The sequence below is a fragment of the Dipodomys merriami genome, unplaced genomic scaffold (genome assembly GCF_024711535.1).
Source record: "Dipodomys merriami isolate MVZ:Mamm:240054 unplaced genomic scaffold, mDipMer1.0.p SCAF_7, whole genome shotgun sequence".
NCBI classification, from domain to species: Eukaryota; Metazoa; Chordata; class Mammalia; order Rodentia; family Heteromyidae; genus Dipodomys; species Dipodomys merriami.
In genome coordinates, this window is record NW_027206290.1 from 69,762,987 (window position 1) to 69,777,208 (window position 14,222).

The 14,222-nt window shown below is 48.5% G+C and overlaps 1 protein-coding gene across 3 annotated transcripts in view; it reads left to right on the forward strand.

Annotated features, from left to right (window-relative positions):
* Tm9sf4 (transmembrane 9 superfamily member 4) overlaps positions 1-9,389 on the forward strand; it is a 49,443-nt gene extending 40,054 nt beyond the window's left edge. For all 3 annotated transcript variants that reach the window (XM_070007029.1, XM_070007030.1, XM_070007031.1), the window contains exons 13-18: positions 50-133; positions 2,197-2,372; positions 2,825-2,888; positions 3,771-3,890; positions 4,502-4,591; positions 7,452-9,389. In XM_070007029.1, the coding sequence (XP_069863130.1) occupies positions 50-133; positions 2,197-2,372; positions 2,825-2,888; positions 3,771-3,890; positions 4,502-4,591; positions 7,452-7,601 (684 nt within the window). In that variant the 3' untranslated portion in view covers positions 7,602-9,389. The remainder of the gene's footprint in view (positions 1-49; positions 134-2,196; positions 2,373-2,824; positions 2,889-3,770; positions 3,891-4,501; positions 4,592-7,451) is intronic.
* The last annotated feature ends 4,833 nt before the right edge of the window (positions 9,390-14,222 follow it).

The window sequence follows — 14,222 nt, forward strand, 5'->3', positions numbered from 1 at the left end:
AAGGAACTCCCAAAGTACAGCTCCCCAACCTGGCTCCTCTTGCTCCCAGACGGCGACCCTGTACCCTGGAGTGGTTTTTGGCATTTGCTTTATACTGAATTGCTTCATCTGGGGAAAGCACTCGTCAGGAGCGGTAAGTGCCCCTCCTCCACCTTCCAGTCCTTCCCCAGTACAGAAGGCCAATGGTGTCTAGCCCTGTTCCCCAAGGTCACTTCCTGCTGTTTCTTCCCTTTTCTAAGTTCCCAAAGTTCTATTCCCAACCTTGAGGGTTGAAGGTTGGCTGGGGTTTCCCCAGCATTGCCCATTGTCACCAGTGCCTGTCCCTGTTCTCTCTGTGGACAGCTGGTCAAAGTTCACTTCTTGAAAGGGCGGTTTCCATAGTCCAGGGCTCAGCTGGGGAATTCCCCTATCTCATCAGGCGAGAGCTGCGAGGTGCAAATAAATTGGGCCAGTGTCCTATAACAGGGCTTTGCTCCTAGTGTCTGCCCTCAGCAACCAGCCCCTGTAGGTGGAAGCAGAAGATGGGAAGAGGCACATGGCTCTGAGGGTAGGCAACTTGCCAGTCCCAGGCACTGTTGCCAGCAACTGCCTCAGTGGGATGGGTGGGGAGAATGGGGTCTTAGTTAATTAGCGCTGTGGTAGAGGTGGGACAGGCATTTGTACCCCAGCATGCAGAACCACCTGCCCCATCCCTAGGGTCCCTGGGTGAGGTTCAAATTGAGTCCCAGGGAGGCTTAGGAAGCCTTTGAAGGAAGAGAAACTAATCGTCCTCTCACTTCCTCTTTTATACCTGTGTTCCTCCTCACTTCAGCTTTTTCCTCCTAGCTACCAGTTGTGCATTCTAACACTCATAGAAATTTTGGAAAGTACAAAGGAGTTTAGAAATTCAAAGTAACCTACAGTCCAACCACCCAGACAAATACTATAGAAATCTTTAATACATGTTCTTTCAAACTTTTTAATAGATATATTTAAAATGGAATTATGGGCTAGGAAGGTGGCTCAGCGGTAGAGTTCTTGCCTCATATGCCTGAGGCCCTGGGTTCGATTCCTCAGCACCACATAAACAAAAGGCCAGAAGTGGTGCTATGTGTCAAGTGGTAGAGCACTGACCTTGAGCTGAAGAGCTGAGGGACAGCGTCCAGGCCCAGAGTTCAGGCCCCACGACCGGACCCAAAAATAAATAAATAAATAAAAAATAATAATAAAATAAAATCGAATTATATAATTTAAAACATAGAATTATAAACACATGGTACTTGTAATAAATAGTGTGTGTGTGTGTGTGTGTGTGTGTGTGTGTGTGTGTGTCTCTCTCTCTCTCTCTCTCTCTCTCTCTCTCTCTCTCCTATAACGAATTTAGGGCTAGGAGCTGTCCCTGAGCTTTTATACTCAAGGCTGATACTCTAGTGCTTGAGCCAAAGCTCCACTTCCAGCTTTTTGATGGTTAATTGGAGATAGGGGTCTTATGTACTATCCTGCCTAGACTGGCTTCAAACCGTGGTCCTCAGATCTGAGCCTCTTGAGTAGCTAGGATTATAGGCACAAGTCATCAGTACCTAGCTTTGCATGAATTTTATAACAACTTAATAATCGCAACAGAAGATGAGAAAGAACATGAAAAATCAGTCCTCACACATTAGGAAAAATGCTGTTAAACTTTTTTGATATAGGCCTTTCTCGACACAGATCCATATAAATACTATATTCTTACTGAAGTGAAGTCTTAAATGTACAGTGTTATAACCTGCTTTTCTCACTTAGAAGTGTATTGTGGTGGTGTTTTGAAGGGACTGGAATCACTTTGTACAGTCTTGTTACTTCCCTTTTTCTCTTCACTTAGTGGATTACATGTCATTTCCTTCCCTTTGTGTTCCCTTCAGGTTCTCAGTCCTTTGCTTTCCTTTTCTCCCCCTTCCTCCCTGGATGACAAGCTCCTGGGACGTGGCGTTCCCTCATCACTGGGAGCACAGATGGTCCCCCAGCCATTCCCTGCTCTCCTCACAGGAAGTTCTTGGCTCAGATTCTGACCAGGAGCTCTTGAGCAAAGAGGAGTTAGAAGCCCCTTCCCCACTGAGGTGGCCTGCCATGCTTGTGGCTTCTCCTTCCTGGGAGTCCAGGATGTCCCCCTCCCTCCTGTCTAACCCCCATCTCGGGCATCGGCCTGGTGGGGGCCTCACAGTGCTGTGTCTACAGGTGCCATTTCCCACCATGGTGGCTCTGCTATGCATGTGGTTTGGGATATCCCTGCCCCTCGTCTACTTGGGCTACTACTTTGGCTTTCGCAAGCAGCCATATGACAACCCCGTACGCACCAACCAGATTCCCCGGCAGATCCCTGAACAGAGGTGGTACATGAACCGATTTGTGGGGTGAGTCTTCTAGCAGAGGCAAGAGCAGAAGGAGGGCCTGTGGGGTGGGCGACACCAGCACTCCTCTAAGCCACTTGCTGGGGAGGCCATGGGAGAGGGCCTCTCCCCCAGGGTGAAGTAGCCAGTGCCCAAAGGTCAGCGGCACGTACACCAGTAGACGTTATGCAAGGCGGCCTAATGAATGGGGCCAGGCTGCAGCTAGACGTGGTGTTGTCATATGAACCAGGACAGGGAAGGGGAGGGACAAAGGGCCTGATAACACAGGTTAAGGCCACCCACCCTCTCTACCTCAGTTCTCATGAACTGAGGAGAAAGAGGCCAACCTCTCGCAAGGTTGTCATAGTAGCACAGCATGGAAAAGACAGAGATCACCACCTGTGTAGTCTTGGGAGGGAACCCGGCTTCCTTGTGGCCAGGACTTGAGCACTATTAACTCTCATTGTCTGCTGCAGCATCCTCATGGCTGGAATCCTGCCCTTCGGTGCCATGTTCATTGAGCTGTTTTTCATCTTTAGTGTAAGTACACTGCTGCCTACCCTCCCCCTCCACTTATGCGGCTCCACAGGCTTCCTCTCCTTCCCACTGCCTAGGAAAGTGCCAGAGCCCTGCTCTTCACCCTAAAGTCAGTTAGCAGTCCTGCCTGTAGGGACAGCATTCAGAATTAAAGGAGCATGTCATGTGCACCTGTCTGGTACATGGATGCTGCTCTCTGATACTGCAGGCAGTCACTGCCATCATTGCAGGCATGATTGATAGCATTGTTCCATCTGCTTCCATTTCTGGGTCCTTTCCTGTCTTTACCTGTCAACATTATCCCAAACTTGAGGTAAGTAGGCAGAAACATCCCCAGGATGCCAAGCTAGAGCAAATGCAAAGGCTCTTGGCATTTAGTAAATGCTGCTATGGTGACCAGGAGTGCTTCTGTCTGAAAGTGCCCATGTGAAAGCCAGCAGGAAGATGCCAGCTTCATGTAGGTCTAGCTGACCCAGCCACATGCCCAGCCCTAGTGGTGCCATGCTCCAAGTCAGTACTCTACAAATGTCTACCCTTCCTGAGGAATACCTGCCTAGCAAGTGCAAGATCCCAAGTCAGAACCCCAGGACCACCAAAATAAAATTAAAGGCCAACCTTGCATAGCTCACCTGCGGTATAGCATAGCCCCTGGCTGGCATGGGTAAGCTGCTCCTGAGAGGTGGTGGCCGCTGTTCATGCTGTCAGATTTAGACAAGGACCTACCCAGAGCATGATCACCCAGAGCAGTTCCTAAGAGCAACCTGGCTCTTCCCCTGCCCCCATGCCAGACCCAATAGTGCCATGCTGGCATCTCCATTCCTGCCTCAGGGGAGGGACAGTTGAGCTGAGGCAGACCAGCTGAAGACCACGTCGGTGTATTCACAGGCCATCTGGGAAAATCAGTTCTATTACCTCTTTGGCTTCCTGTTCCTCGTTTTCATCATCCTGGTGGTGTCCTGTTCACAAATCAGCATCGTCATGGTGTATTTCCAGCTATGTGCAGAGGTGAGGGGAAGGGGGAAGGGGTGGGCTGGAGTGGCTGGATTTAGCACTGAACAGCTTGGTAGAGCTATGCAAAGCCCATGTCTGGGTTCTGTGGGTCATGTGTTTCTCCAAACTGCTGGGTCTCATTTGCACACTGGTTAATGACACCTACCGCCGCTTGGGTTGTATGGGACAGTCACCACAGCTCAGTGAAGGACAGTAGGACCTTCAGTATTGAGTCCACTCCAGTAGTTTCTCTTAACTGGCAGGTACAGAGTGGAGGCCTACCTTGCTTCTAGGCCTAGTTCTTGCAGAGTGGGAAAGACCAGCAGCCTCCGTGCCTGCTGCTGTGTCCCAGCATGACAGGGACAGTTACACACCTACTGGGAGGCTGCTTCAGGTACTAAATGAGCCAATTCATATGCAGCACTCAGAACAGTGCCTGACATATGGTAAGCATTGGCTCGTGAAATATGCATTCTTACTACTTTTTTCTGATGAGTGGTTTTTTGGTCAGGTATAATTTATAAACAATAAAAGTTATCTTTCATCTATGATTCTATAGATCTGGGAAACATGGTGGGAAAAGGCCTTGGAGACTTGAGGTCACTCTTCCTTCCCTTCTTCCTCAGGATTACCGCTGGTGGTGGAGGAATTTCCTTGTATCCGGGGGATCTGCATTCTACGTCCTGGTCTATGCCATCTTTTACTTTGTTAACAAGGTACCACTCTCTTTAGGGGATCTCCTTAGTCCCCTCAGGTAGCTTGGCAACAAGGATGCTGGGGGAAAAAAAACAAACCAGCATCTCCGGGTCCTTTAGCTTTTTCACTTAAGGCTGGCGCTCTACAACTTAAGCCACAGCTCCACTTAGGCTTTTTAGTGGTTAATTGGGAGTTAGGTGTTTCATATACTTTTCTGCCTAAGCTGACTTGATCATAATCTTCCTATTACAGTCTCCAGAGTAGCTAGGATTATAGGCGTGAGCCAGCAGCACCTTGCTTTACTGGCTATTTTGGAGATAAGAATCTCAGACTTTTCTACCCTAAGTAGCTATGATTACAGGTGTGAACCACCAACACCTAGCCGACTTTAGTCCTGTTTCTAGGATTCTCAGGACAAATCTAATCTCTACAATGAGTGTGAATTGCTGCTCTAGCTTCAGGTGTTATTAGATCCAGGATCTGAAAAATATCAGAGCTCTGTGCTCACACCTTAATCTGTATGTCTCTTTTGGCTTCAGTCTGCAACTAGGATCTTTCCACAAGGTGGGAAGATGGCCATTAGAAGCCTCAGAGTAAAAGGTCTTTTTAACAGAGTGCCAGTGGCTCACCCCTGTCATCCTAGCTTCTCAGGAAGCTGAGATCGTGATTCAAAGCCAGCCTGGGCAGGAAAGCCCATGAGACTCTTACCTCCAATAAACTACCAAAAAAGCCAGAAGTAGAGCTGTGGCTCAAGTGGTAGAGCACTATAACTGTAAACAAAAAAAGGTCAGGCACAGAGCCCAGATCCTAAGTTCAAGCCCCATGACCAGCACCAAAAAAAAAAAAAAAAAAGGTCTTCTGCCATTGCATATTTATTCCAGGGAAGACTACATTGGCTCTGCTGAGGTTATAGGCCCATTGTTCAGATTTATCCAGCCCAGCAGAATACTGTGCACGGATTGACCTGCTTTATAAAGGTGGTATACAGAGGGGTTACAGTTACATGTCAGATAAATACATTTCTTTTTTGACAGTGTCACCTCTTCCCTTGCTCTCTCTCACTTTTTCCCTCCCATCCCCACTTACAGCTTAGGTTTTGTACTACAGTCAACGTCCCCAGCCGAACAAGACAGCAAGAGTGTTTCTCAGAACTCTTGGAGGAGGGAAGACAGGAAACTATGTTGGACAAAAGCTAGAGATCTTTTCATAGCCTCCTGTCCTTCCTCCTTCTGCCCTAGTCTGCCTTCTCTGTCTAAGCACCAATTCTTCCAGCCACAGTATAAAACTAGGGCCCTTCCAGCCTGCATTTTGCTCATCCCTTTCCTGGTTTGACCAGTGCCCATCCCTCCCACCTTGCCCAGGTCTCTGTTACCCTCACCCTATCTGTAGCCATAAAAATATTTCTGGGCTGGATGCTGGTGGCTCATACCTATAATCCTAGCTAGTCAGGAGGCTGAGATCTGAGGATCACGATTCAAAGCCAGTCCTGGCAGGAAAGTCTATGAAGCTCTTATCTCCAATTAACCAGCAGAAAACCAGAAATGGCACTGTGGCTCAAGTAGTAGAGCACTTGCCTTGAGCAAAAAAGCTCAGGAACAGCACCCAGGCTAATGACTGACAAAAATAAAGAAAGGAAGAATACTTCTGGGACAGATAGGAGATGGAGCTTGACAAGGTGGCTTAGAAGGTCTGTTTCTATTTTTTACTTCTTATTTTCTGCTGGCTCCTGGCATTTTGTAGCCATGCATCTGTCCATGAGCCCTAGATGTCACTCAAACCTGGCACCCTGGGTGTATTTTGATACCACAGTTCCAGATTTCATTCTGTGCTAACAGTACCATCACACAGATTCCCTAATACCTCTTCCCAGACCTTCAAACTCTACCCCAGTCACAGAGGATGCTGACATACTCCAAGATGAAAGTTACCGTGAATCTGGGTGCCAGTGGCTCACGCCTGTAATCCTAGCTACTCAGGAGGCTGAGATCTGAGAATTGCAGTTCATAGCCAGCCTGAGTAGGAAAGTTCATGAAACTCCTATCTCTGATTAAGCACCAAAAAAGCCAAAAGTGGAGCTCTGGCTCAAGTGGTAGAGCTCTAGCCTTCAGCAAAAAAAAGATCAGGCCCTTAGTCAAGCCTTAGGCTGGAATGGGTTGGGGTGGAGGGAATGACTAGAGAGGGAGGAGAAGGGAGAGGAGAGAAGGGAGGAAAACAGAAGAAGACAGGGAAGGGAAGGTCATTGTGAAATGTTTACATAGGTGACCAGCTTGCTTGAGGAGAGGAATGAAGGTTGAGGCAAACTGGTAAAGACTCTTTGTCCTTAAGATGGAAATGCTAGGGCTGGGAAGGTGGCTCAGTGGTAGAGTGCTTGCCTTGCATGCTCGAGGCCCTGGGTTCGATTCCTCAGCACCACATAAGAAAAAAGAAAAAAGCCGGAAGTGGCACTGTGGCTCAAGTGGTAGAGCGCTAGCCTTGAGCTGAAGAGCTGAGGGACAGAGCCCAGGCCCAGAGTTCAGGCCCCATGACCAGACCCCAAAAAAAAAAGAGAGAGAAGAAAAGAAAAAAGGAAATGCTAGACAGCTCTCCTAGAACATCCCTCCCCACTCCCTGGCTGCTGTCCCAGCCAACTAGAGTTGTTACTATGGGGACTGTGAAGGACCAGGCAGTGGCACAGCCGTGACCATTCTTGCTTGTGGTGTTCTTACCTGGCCTCTTGAGAGTCTCAGGATCCAAGGCTCTGGTGCAAATGAGGGTTCACCTGGCCCCATCCCTGGCCAGGTGGCCATTTCAGCACAAGATGAGGGTGAGAGTAAGGACCCCCAGTTAGTTGTGGCTGCCTGTCACTAAAGCACTCCTCCATTGTCTCTGTCCTTGCCCCAGCTGGACATCGTCGAGTTCATCCCATCTCTCCTCTACTTTGGCTACACGGCCCTCATGGTCTTGTCCTTCTGGCTGCTCACGGGCACCATTGGCTTCTATGCAGCCTACATGTTTGTCCGCAAGATTTATGCTGCTGTGAAGATTGACTGACTGGGGTGGACCATGGCCAGGCCCGCAATGTCCTCGGACAGGAAGCCACCCTGCGTGGGGGAACTGCAGGCACACGAAATAAAATAACTCCTGCTCCTTTGGAATGCAACTCCTGGCACGGTGTTCCTGGATCCTGGGGCTGCGTGGGGGTGGGGAGGCCTTTAGATAAATCTTACATTTTTCTTCATCTTATTCCAATTCTGTGAGGGATGAGTTTTTATTTTGTTTTTGTTTTGTTTTGTGGGAGTCTTTTCCCTTTTTTTTTTTTTTTTTCTTCAGTGCTAAAAAAATTCCCTCCACTAAGAGCTCTCTGACCTGTTTATTCAGGTTTATTTTTGGTTGGGGGTTTTATTTCCTTCGTTCATTTTTGTTGCTGTTACTGTTTTTTTTTAAAGCAAATGGATCCAGGATGGATAAATCCACCAAGATAATGGTTTTTGGTCACTGTCTCTACCCCAGTTCCTCAGGGCTGTTGGCCATCCTACCACTAACTGGAAAAGGAAACACGGGGGCCAGAAGTAAGGGTTCAGAACCCTTTTGCTGCCCAGCCTCACCGCCAATGCCGAGACACAGCACAGGCCTAACCTGGACAGCGCCCTCAGTGCCAACCAGCCTCTGCCAGACCCTCTCCCTCCCTCTCCCCCAGCCGTGCCTCCACTCATCCTCTCACCAGGAGCAAGCTGAGGCCTTGGTTGCTACAAGGAGGTCTTGGGAAGTGCTGGCTGAGGTTCTTTAGGACAGCAGGACACTCCCTGAGCAGAGCAGCTGGAGTCTGTTCACCAGTGAAGAGGAAAAGAAGAGTCCTGCAATGAACTGTTCTTGTGCCAAGAAACCCTGGACCTGGGGCCAAGTATCTGCAGACCCAAGTATCCACACGTCTGTCAGGGAAGGGGTGGCTGAGGCTGCTAGGGTACTTGCCCTTCAGGATTACTTCCTCCCCCCCCCATCCTTTACTTGGGGGTACCACTCTGTCAAAGTGTGCTGGTGGCAGACCTCCTTCCTGCCCCACTTCCAGGGCAGAAGGAGGAGGCCTCGGGTCCTCAGATCCCCTCCTTTAGGTGTCTGGGAAGGACACACTCTCCCCTGACATCCCCTGGACTCAGCATTTCTCAGTTCTTCTAGCCAGACCCAACCCCACCACCTCCCACCCTAATTCTTTTAAGGCTACCCAGAAAACTGCTGTGAGAGGAAGATGAAGGTAAGTTTGATTGTTCCTTCCCCAGGGTCTCCAGGCTGGAAAGAGGTGGTCTCGTAGCCGGCCTGGTGCCTCGACAAGCCCCAGCTCTTCCCACCCCTGCCTACCCCGCGCAAGTCACAGACATTTACTCTTACATTGCAAGAGACCAAATCTATTGTGAGATTGGGGTTCGAGTCCTTTGGGACCCCACTGTGAGATAACTCAGGATGCTGGTGATGCTTAAAACGCACCCAGCCCTTGCTGCCCCGGTCTACTGGGGGCCAGGCCAGCTCCAGTGCCGAGAGTCGAACCAGTGAACTCAGTCTCCCCTCACAGTGACTCCTCAGCACCAGGCAGCACCCACCATGAATCAGGTTGGAGAGAAGGGGACCCAAACAGTAGAGAATGATCAGGAGTCTTTTGTTCATTCAAATTTTGAATATTTTCCCTAAGAGATTCTTTTGGGAGGGAGTGGGGAAATGGGACTCTTCCAAGGGTTCAACCATTGTCGATTTTTTTGACTTTTTAAATCATCATTATTTTTAATTAAAGAAAAATGCCTGTATGCCTTTTTTTGGTCTAATTGTAAATAAAAATACCATTGTCCTGTTGTTGTGTCTCAAGTCATGTGTAAAGGCGGGGTATGACAGCATCCCCCAGTTAGCTTGGGTGGAATGGTTGCTTTCAAAGCTCCATCTCCTGTGGGGTGCCACATTCTTCATTTTAAAGAGAAGATCAAGCCAGGCACCAGTGGCTCACATCTTGTAATCATAGTTGCTCAGAAGGCTGAGATCTGAGGATCTCAGTTCGAGGTCATCCTGGGCAGAAAAGTCTCCCTGAGACTCTTATCTCCAGAAGTGGTGCTGTTGCTCAGAGTTCAAGCCCCATAACCGACCAAAAAAATAAATAAAAGCTGCTTTTTTTTTTTTTTTGTCGGTCATGGGGGTTGAACTCTGGGCTTGGGTGCTGTCCCTGTGCTCTTCATCTTCAGCTCAAGGTGAGTGCTCTACCGCTTGAGCTACAGCACCACTTCTGGCTTTCTAGTGGTTTATTGGAGATAAAAGTCTCATGGACTTTCCTACCCGGGCTGGCTTTGAACCATGATCCTCAGATCTCAGCCTCTTGAGAAGCTAGGATTACAGGCATGAACCACCGGCACCGGACACAAAGCTTTTTTTTTTTTTTTTTTGGTGGGGGGTGGAGGGGCAGTCCTGGGGCTCAAACTTGGCCTGGGCATTGTCCCTGAACTTCTTTTGCTCAAGACTAGCACTCTACCACTTGAGCCACAGCACCACTTCTGGCTTTTTCTGCTTAGGTAGTACTGAGGAATGGAACCCAGGGCTTCATGCATACAAGGCAAGCACTCTACCACTGAGCCACCTTCCCAGCCTGAGACTTTTTTATTTCCTCTTTTTTCTTTTTTTGTGATAGTCATGGGGCATGAACTCAGGGCCTGGGCACTGTTGCTGAAGTTTTGTGCTCAAGACTGCACTCCACCACTTGAGCCACTAATCTACTTCCAACTTTCCAGTGTTTAATTGGAGATAATTGCCTCACACACTTTCCCTGCCCAGGCTGGCTTTGAACTGGATCCTCAGATCTCAGCCTCCTGAGTAGCTAAGATTACAAGCATGAGCCATTAGCACCCGACGCTAGTTGAGTGTCTTTTTTTTTTTTTTGTCAGTTGTGGGGCTTGAACCCAAGGCCTGATGGGCATTGTCCCTGAGCTCTCTTTCTTTTCTTTTCTTTTTTTTTTGCACAAGGCTAGTGCTCTACCACTTTGAGCCACAGCATCACTTCAGTTTTGTGGTGGTTAATTGGAGATAAGAATATCACAGCCAGGGGCTGGGAAGGTGGCTCAGTGGTAGAGTGCTTGCCTTGCATGCCTGAGGCCCTGGGTTCAATTCCTCAGCACCACATAAGCAAAAAGAAAAAAGCCGGAAGTGGCGCTGGGCTCAAGTGGTAGAGCACTAGCCTTGAGCTGAAGAGCTGAGGGACAGCGCCCAGGCTGAGTTCAGGCCCCATGACTGGCAAAAAAAACAAAAAGTGTGAGACTACTCTTAATTAACCAACCAAACACTGAACTAGAAGCATAGCTCAACTGAATGCCAGCGATGAGGTTGAGAGCGTGAGGCCCTGAGTTTAAAGCCTGGGTACTGCATACTTCTCTTTTATACCTGTTTGGGTTGCCAGTTGTGGCTGCTTGCTTTCCTATGTGGCTTTTTTGCCCCTGTATGGGCTTGATGTTTCGTTGGATGCCAGAGATCGCAGATTTTTACCTCATTGGATCTGGAATATATTAATAATCCTGTGAATCCATTTGAGCATTGTTTGGGGAATTAAGTTACTTGGAAACAGTTTGGTTCTGTGGATTTGTGCTTACAGGTTTTTTTCATGTTTGTTTTGTTGTAAATTCAGAGCAGTGCTCATTCTTGAGCTGATTATTTGCTTACAGAGTTTGAGTGACGTGAGGGGTAAGCCCCTCTGAAGGGAATTTTCCTCCTAATGAAGTTTCAGTTTCTCCTTTGGACGAGGAAATGGGCTGAGGGCCATGAAAAGATGTGGAATTGTGGTGAGTAGTAGGCAGCAGCCACCCATAAGCCTAGCAGACTTCAGGCTGGTGCCTGTTCCACCACAGCTGGCTGCCCAAGAGCCTGAGTCAGCTGTGGTTGGTGCCTCACAGTCCCTGGCTTTGGTTTGCCTGCTTGAGCAGGGGAAGCAGAAGCCAGGGACTTCCTTGAAGTCTTTAGGGAAAAATGTCAAAGTCCTCTGAGCTATCTATAATCAAGGCAATTGGAGATTACAAGTAACTGCTACCGTTTGGAAATGGATTTTCTTTTGAACTCAATACCTGATGCTTTTGCTCATTGGCTAGTGCTCTACCAACTGAGCCATACTTCCAAGCCCTTGAGATAGATTTTTCTCAGACCGAAAAATAATGTCCAAAGTTATTTATTTATTTATTTTTGCTGGACCTGGGCCTGGGCACTGTCCTTGACCTTCTTTTGTTCAAGGCTAGAGCGCTACCACTTGAGCCACAGCGCTACTTCTGGCTTTTTCTGAATAGTTTGTTGGAAATAAGAGTCTCATGAATGAGCCAGGTGCCTGTGGCTCCCACCTATAATCCTAGCTACTCAGGAGGCTTAGATCTGAGGATCACAGTACAAAGCCAGCCCAGGCAGGAAGTCAGTGAGACTCTTATCTCTGATTAACCACCGGAAAACCAGAAGTGGAAGTAGCATTGTAGCTCAAGTGGTAGAGCACTGGCCTTGAGCTGAAGAGCTCAGGAACAGTGCTCAGGCTAGAGTTCAAGCCCCATGACCAACAAAACAAAACAAAAAAGTCTCATGAACTTTCCTGCTCAGGCTAGCTTTGAACTGTGATCCTCAGATCTCAGCCTCCTGAGTAGGATTACAGGCATGAGCTACTGTGCCCAGCTCCAAGAAGATCTTGAGCCAGGTTTGGAGCCCTAGAAGGAGCTTACAAGAGTCTTATAAGCTCTTCAGAGCTGGTTGTGGTGTTTTGTTTTGTTTTTGTTTTTGTTTTTTGGGTCCAGTCGTGGGGCCTGAACTCTGGGCCTGGGCACTGTCCCTCAGCTCTTCAGCTCAAGGCTAGCACTCTACCACTGAGCCACCTTCCCAGCCCTGGTTGTGGTTTTTTAGTTTTTGTTTTGTGCCTGTACTTCGGCTTGAGCTCAGGGCCTGGGTGCTATCCCTGAGCTTTCTAGCTAAGACGTATTCTACCACTTGAGCCACACCTCCACTTTTGGCTTTTTGGTGATTAACTGGAGAGATGAATCTCATGGACTCTCCTGCCTGAGCTGACAGATCTGTCTCAAATCTGTCTCCTCAGTAGCTAGGATTATAGATGCGTGAGCCACCAGCAACTGACAAGAACTGGAGCCTTCGGAGTTTGGAGCAGGCCTTGGTGTGACCCTGGGTTAGAAAATCACTCTGACTGCCATGTCTACTCATGACACCACACAGAATAGATGCTCTGTTACTGCTGGTGGCCATTTCACTTTTTAGCATGCTTGTGCCTTTGACCTGAGGTCAAGAACCCCAAAGATGATCTCCTGGAGAAGAGGTGCTGTGTATTGGATAAACGAGTGAGTGATGGGGCACAAACTAGTGAACAAGAAAGAATGGGTTCTGGCCGGGCACTGGTAGCTCACGCCTATAATCCTAGCTACTCAGGGGCTAAGATCTGAGCATCATGGTTCAAAGCCAGCCCAGGCAGGAAAGTCCATGAGACTCTTATCTCCAATAAACCACTAGAAAACTGGAAGTGGTGCTGTGGCTCAAGTGGTAGAGTGCTCACCTTGAGCTGAAGAGTGCAGGGACAGCACACAAGCCCAGAGTTCAAGCCCATGACCAAAAAAAAAATGAAGATGATACACCCCATTGGGCAGAGGAGCATGTGTTTGCCACAGTGCTAAGTTTAGCACTAGCCATATAGCAGCAGGAGCAGGTAAGTACCTCCATTAAATTAGGACCATTGTCTAGGAACTAAGGACATACAGGATGCTGCAGGACCCAAATGTGGACAGGAGGAACCAAAGAGCAATTTGATAACCACAAGCACAGGTCAGGTAGATCTGGGGTCACCAGCTTCCAGCATGCTTCCAGCTCTCCTTGAATTCTCCAGGGAGCATCAAGGACAGGTGTTTGGCCCAGAGGGTAGAATCCAGCCAGGTCCACTATCTTGGTCTTAGTCTATACTTGGGAGGTGGCAGACTGTTGCAAGCTAGGACAATCATGGAGGGCTTCCCAGAAAAGCAAGGATGGCTAAGTCCAAACTGAAGATCTTAGAGGTTAGCCCTCCAGCCTCATTTTGAACCATAGCTGACACTCCTCCTGGTTTCCAGGATAAAGCCTTGGCCTGGCATCTTGAGTTCCTGCTTTCAGGAGTGGCCTCCCCCACCTCCTCATCCATCATTGCCTCTTCCAGGCAGCCACACATCATCCTATATCCCAAACATGTAGTGTATCTTGATGCCCTATTCCTGAGCTCATGCTGCTTGCTCTGCCAGGAATTCCTTTTCTAGACCCTCTAATTGTTTATCTGCAGTGCTGGAGATGAATCAAGAGCCTCTTCCAAGTTAGCTAAGCTCTCTACCTCTGGGCTCCCCACTCCCCAAGCAGGAACTGGCTTTTTAAACTTCTGCCATTTTTCAAAGACCAGCTCCAGTGTCCTGACTTGAGAGATGTCTACTATCTGACCTCACACCACCACAGCTTGGGATAAACTGTTGGCCATGCTGGACTTAACTGCGTTCTAACTCCTTGATGTAACTGGTATGTGTCAGTTGGGCCTCTTGTCCTGGTATAATTGCCAGAAGTAGCCTTCTTCACCACAGAGGTGAAGATTGGCTAGACAATATACTGTAGTCATCCCTCAGCACACCCTTTTTTTTGCCCTGGTACTAGGGTTTGAACTCAGAC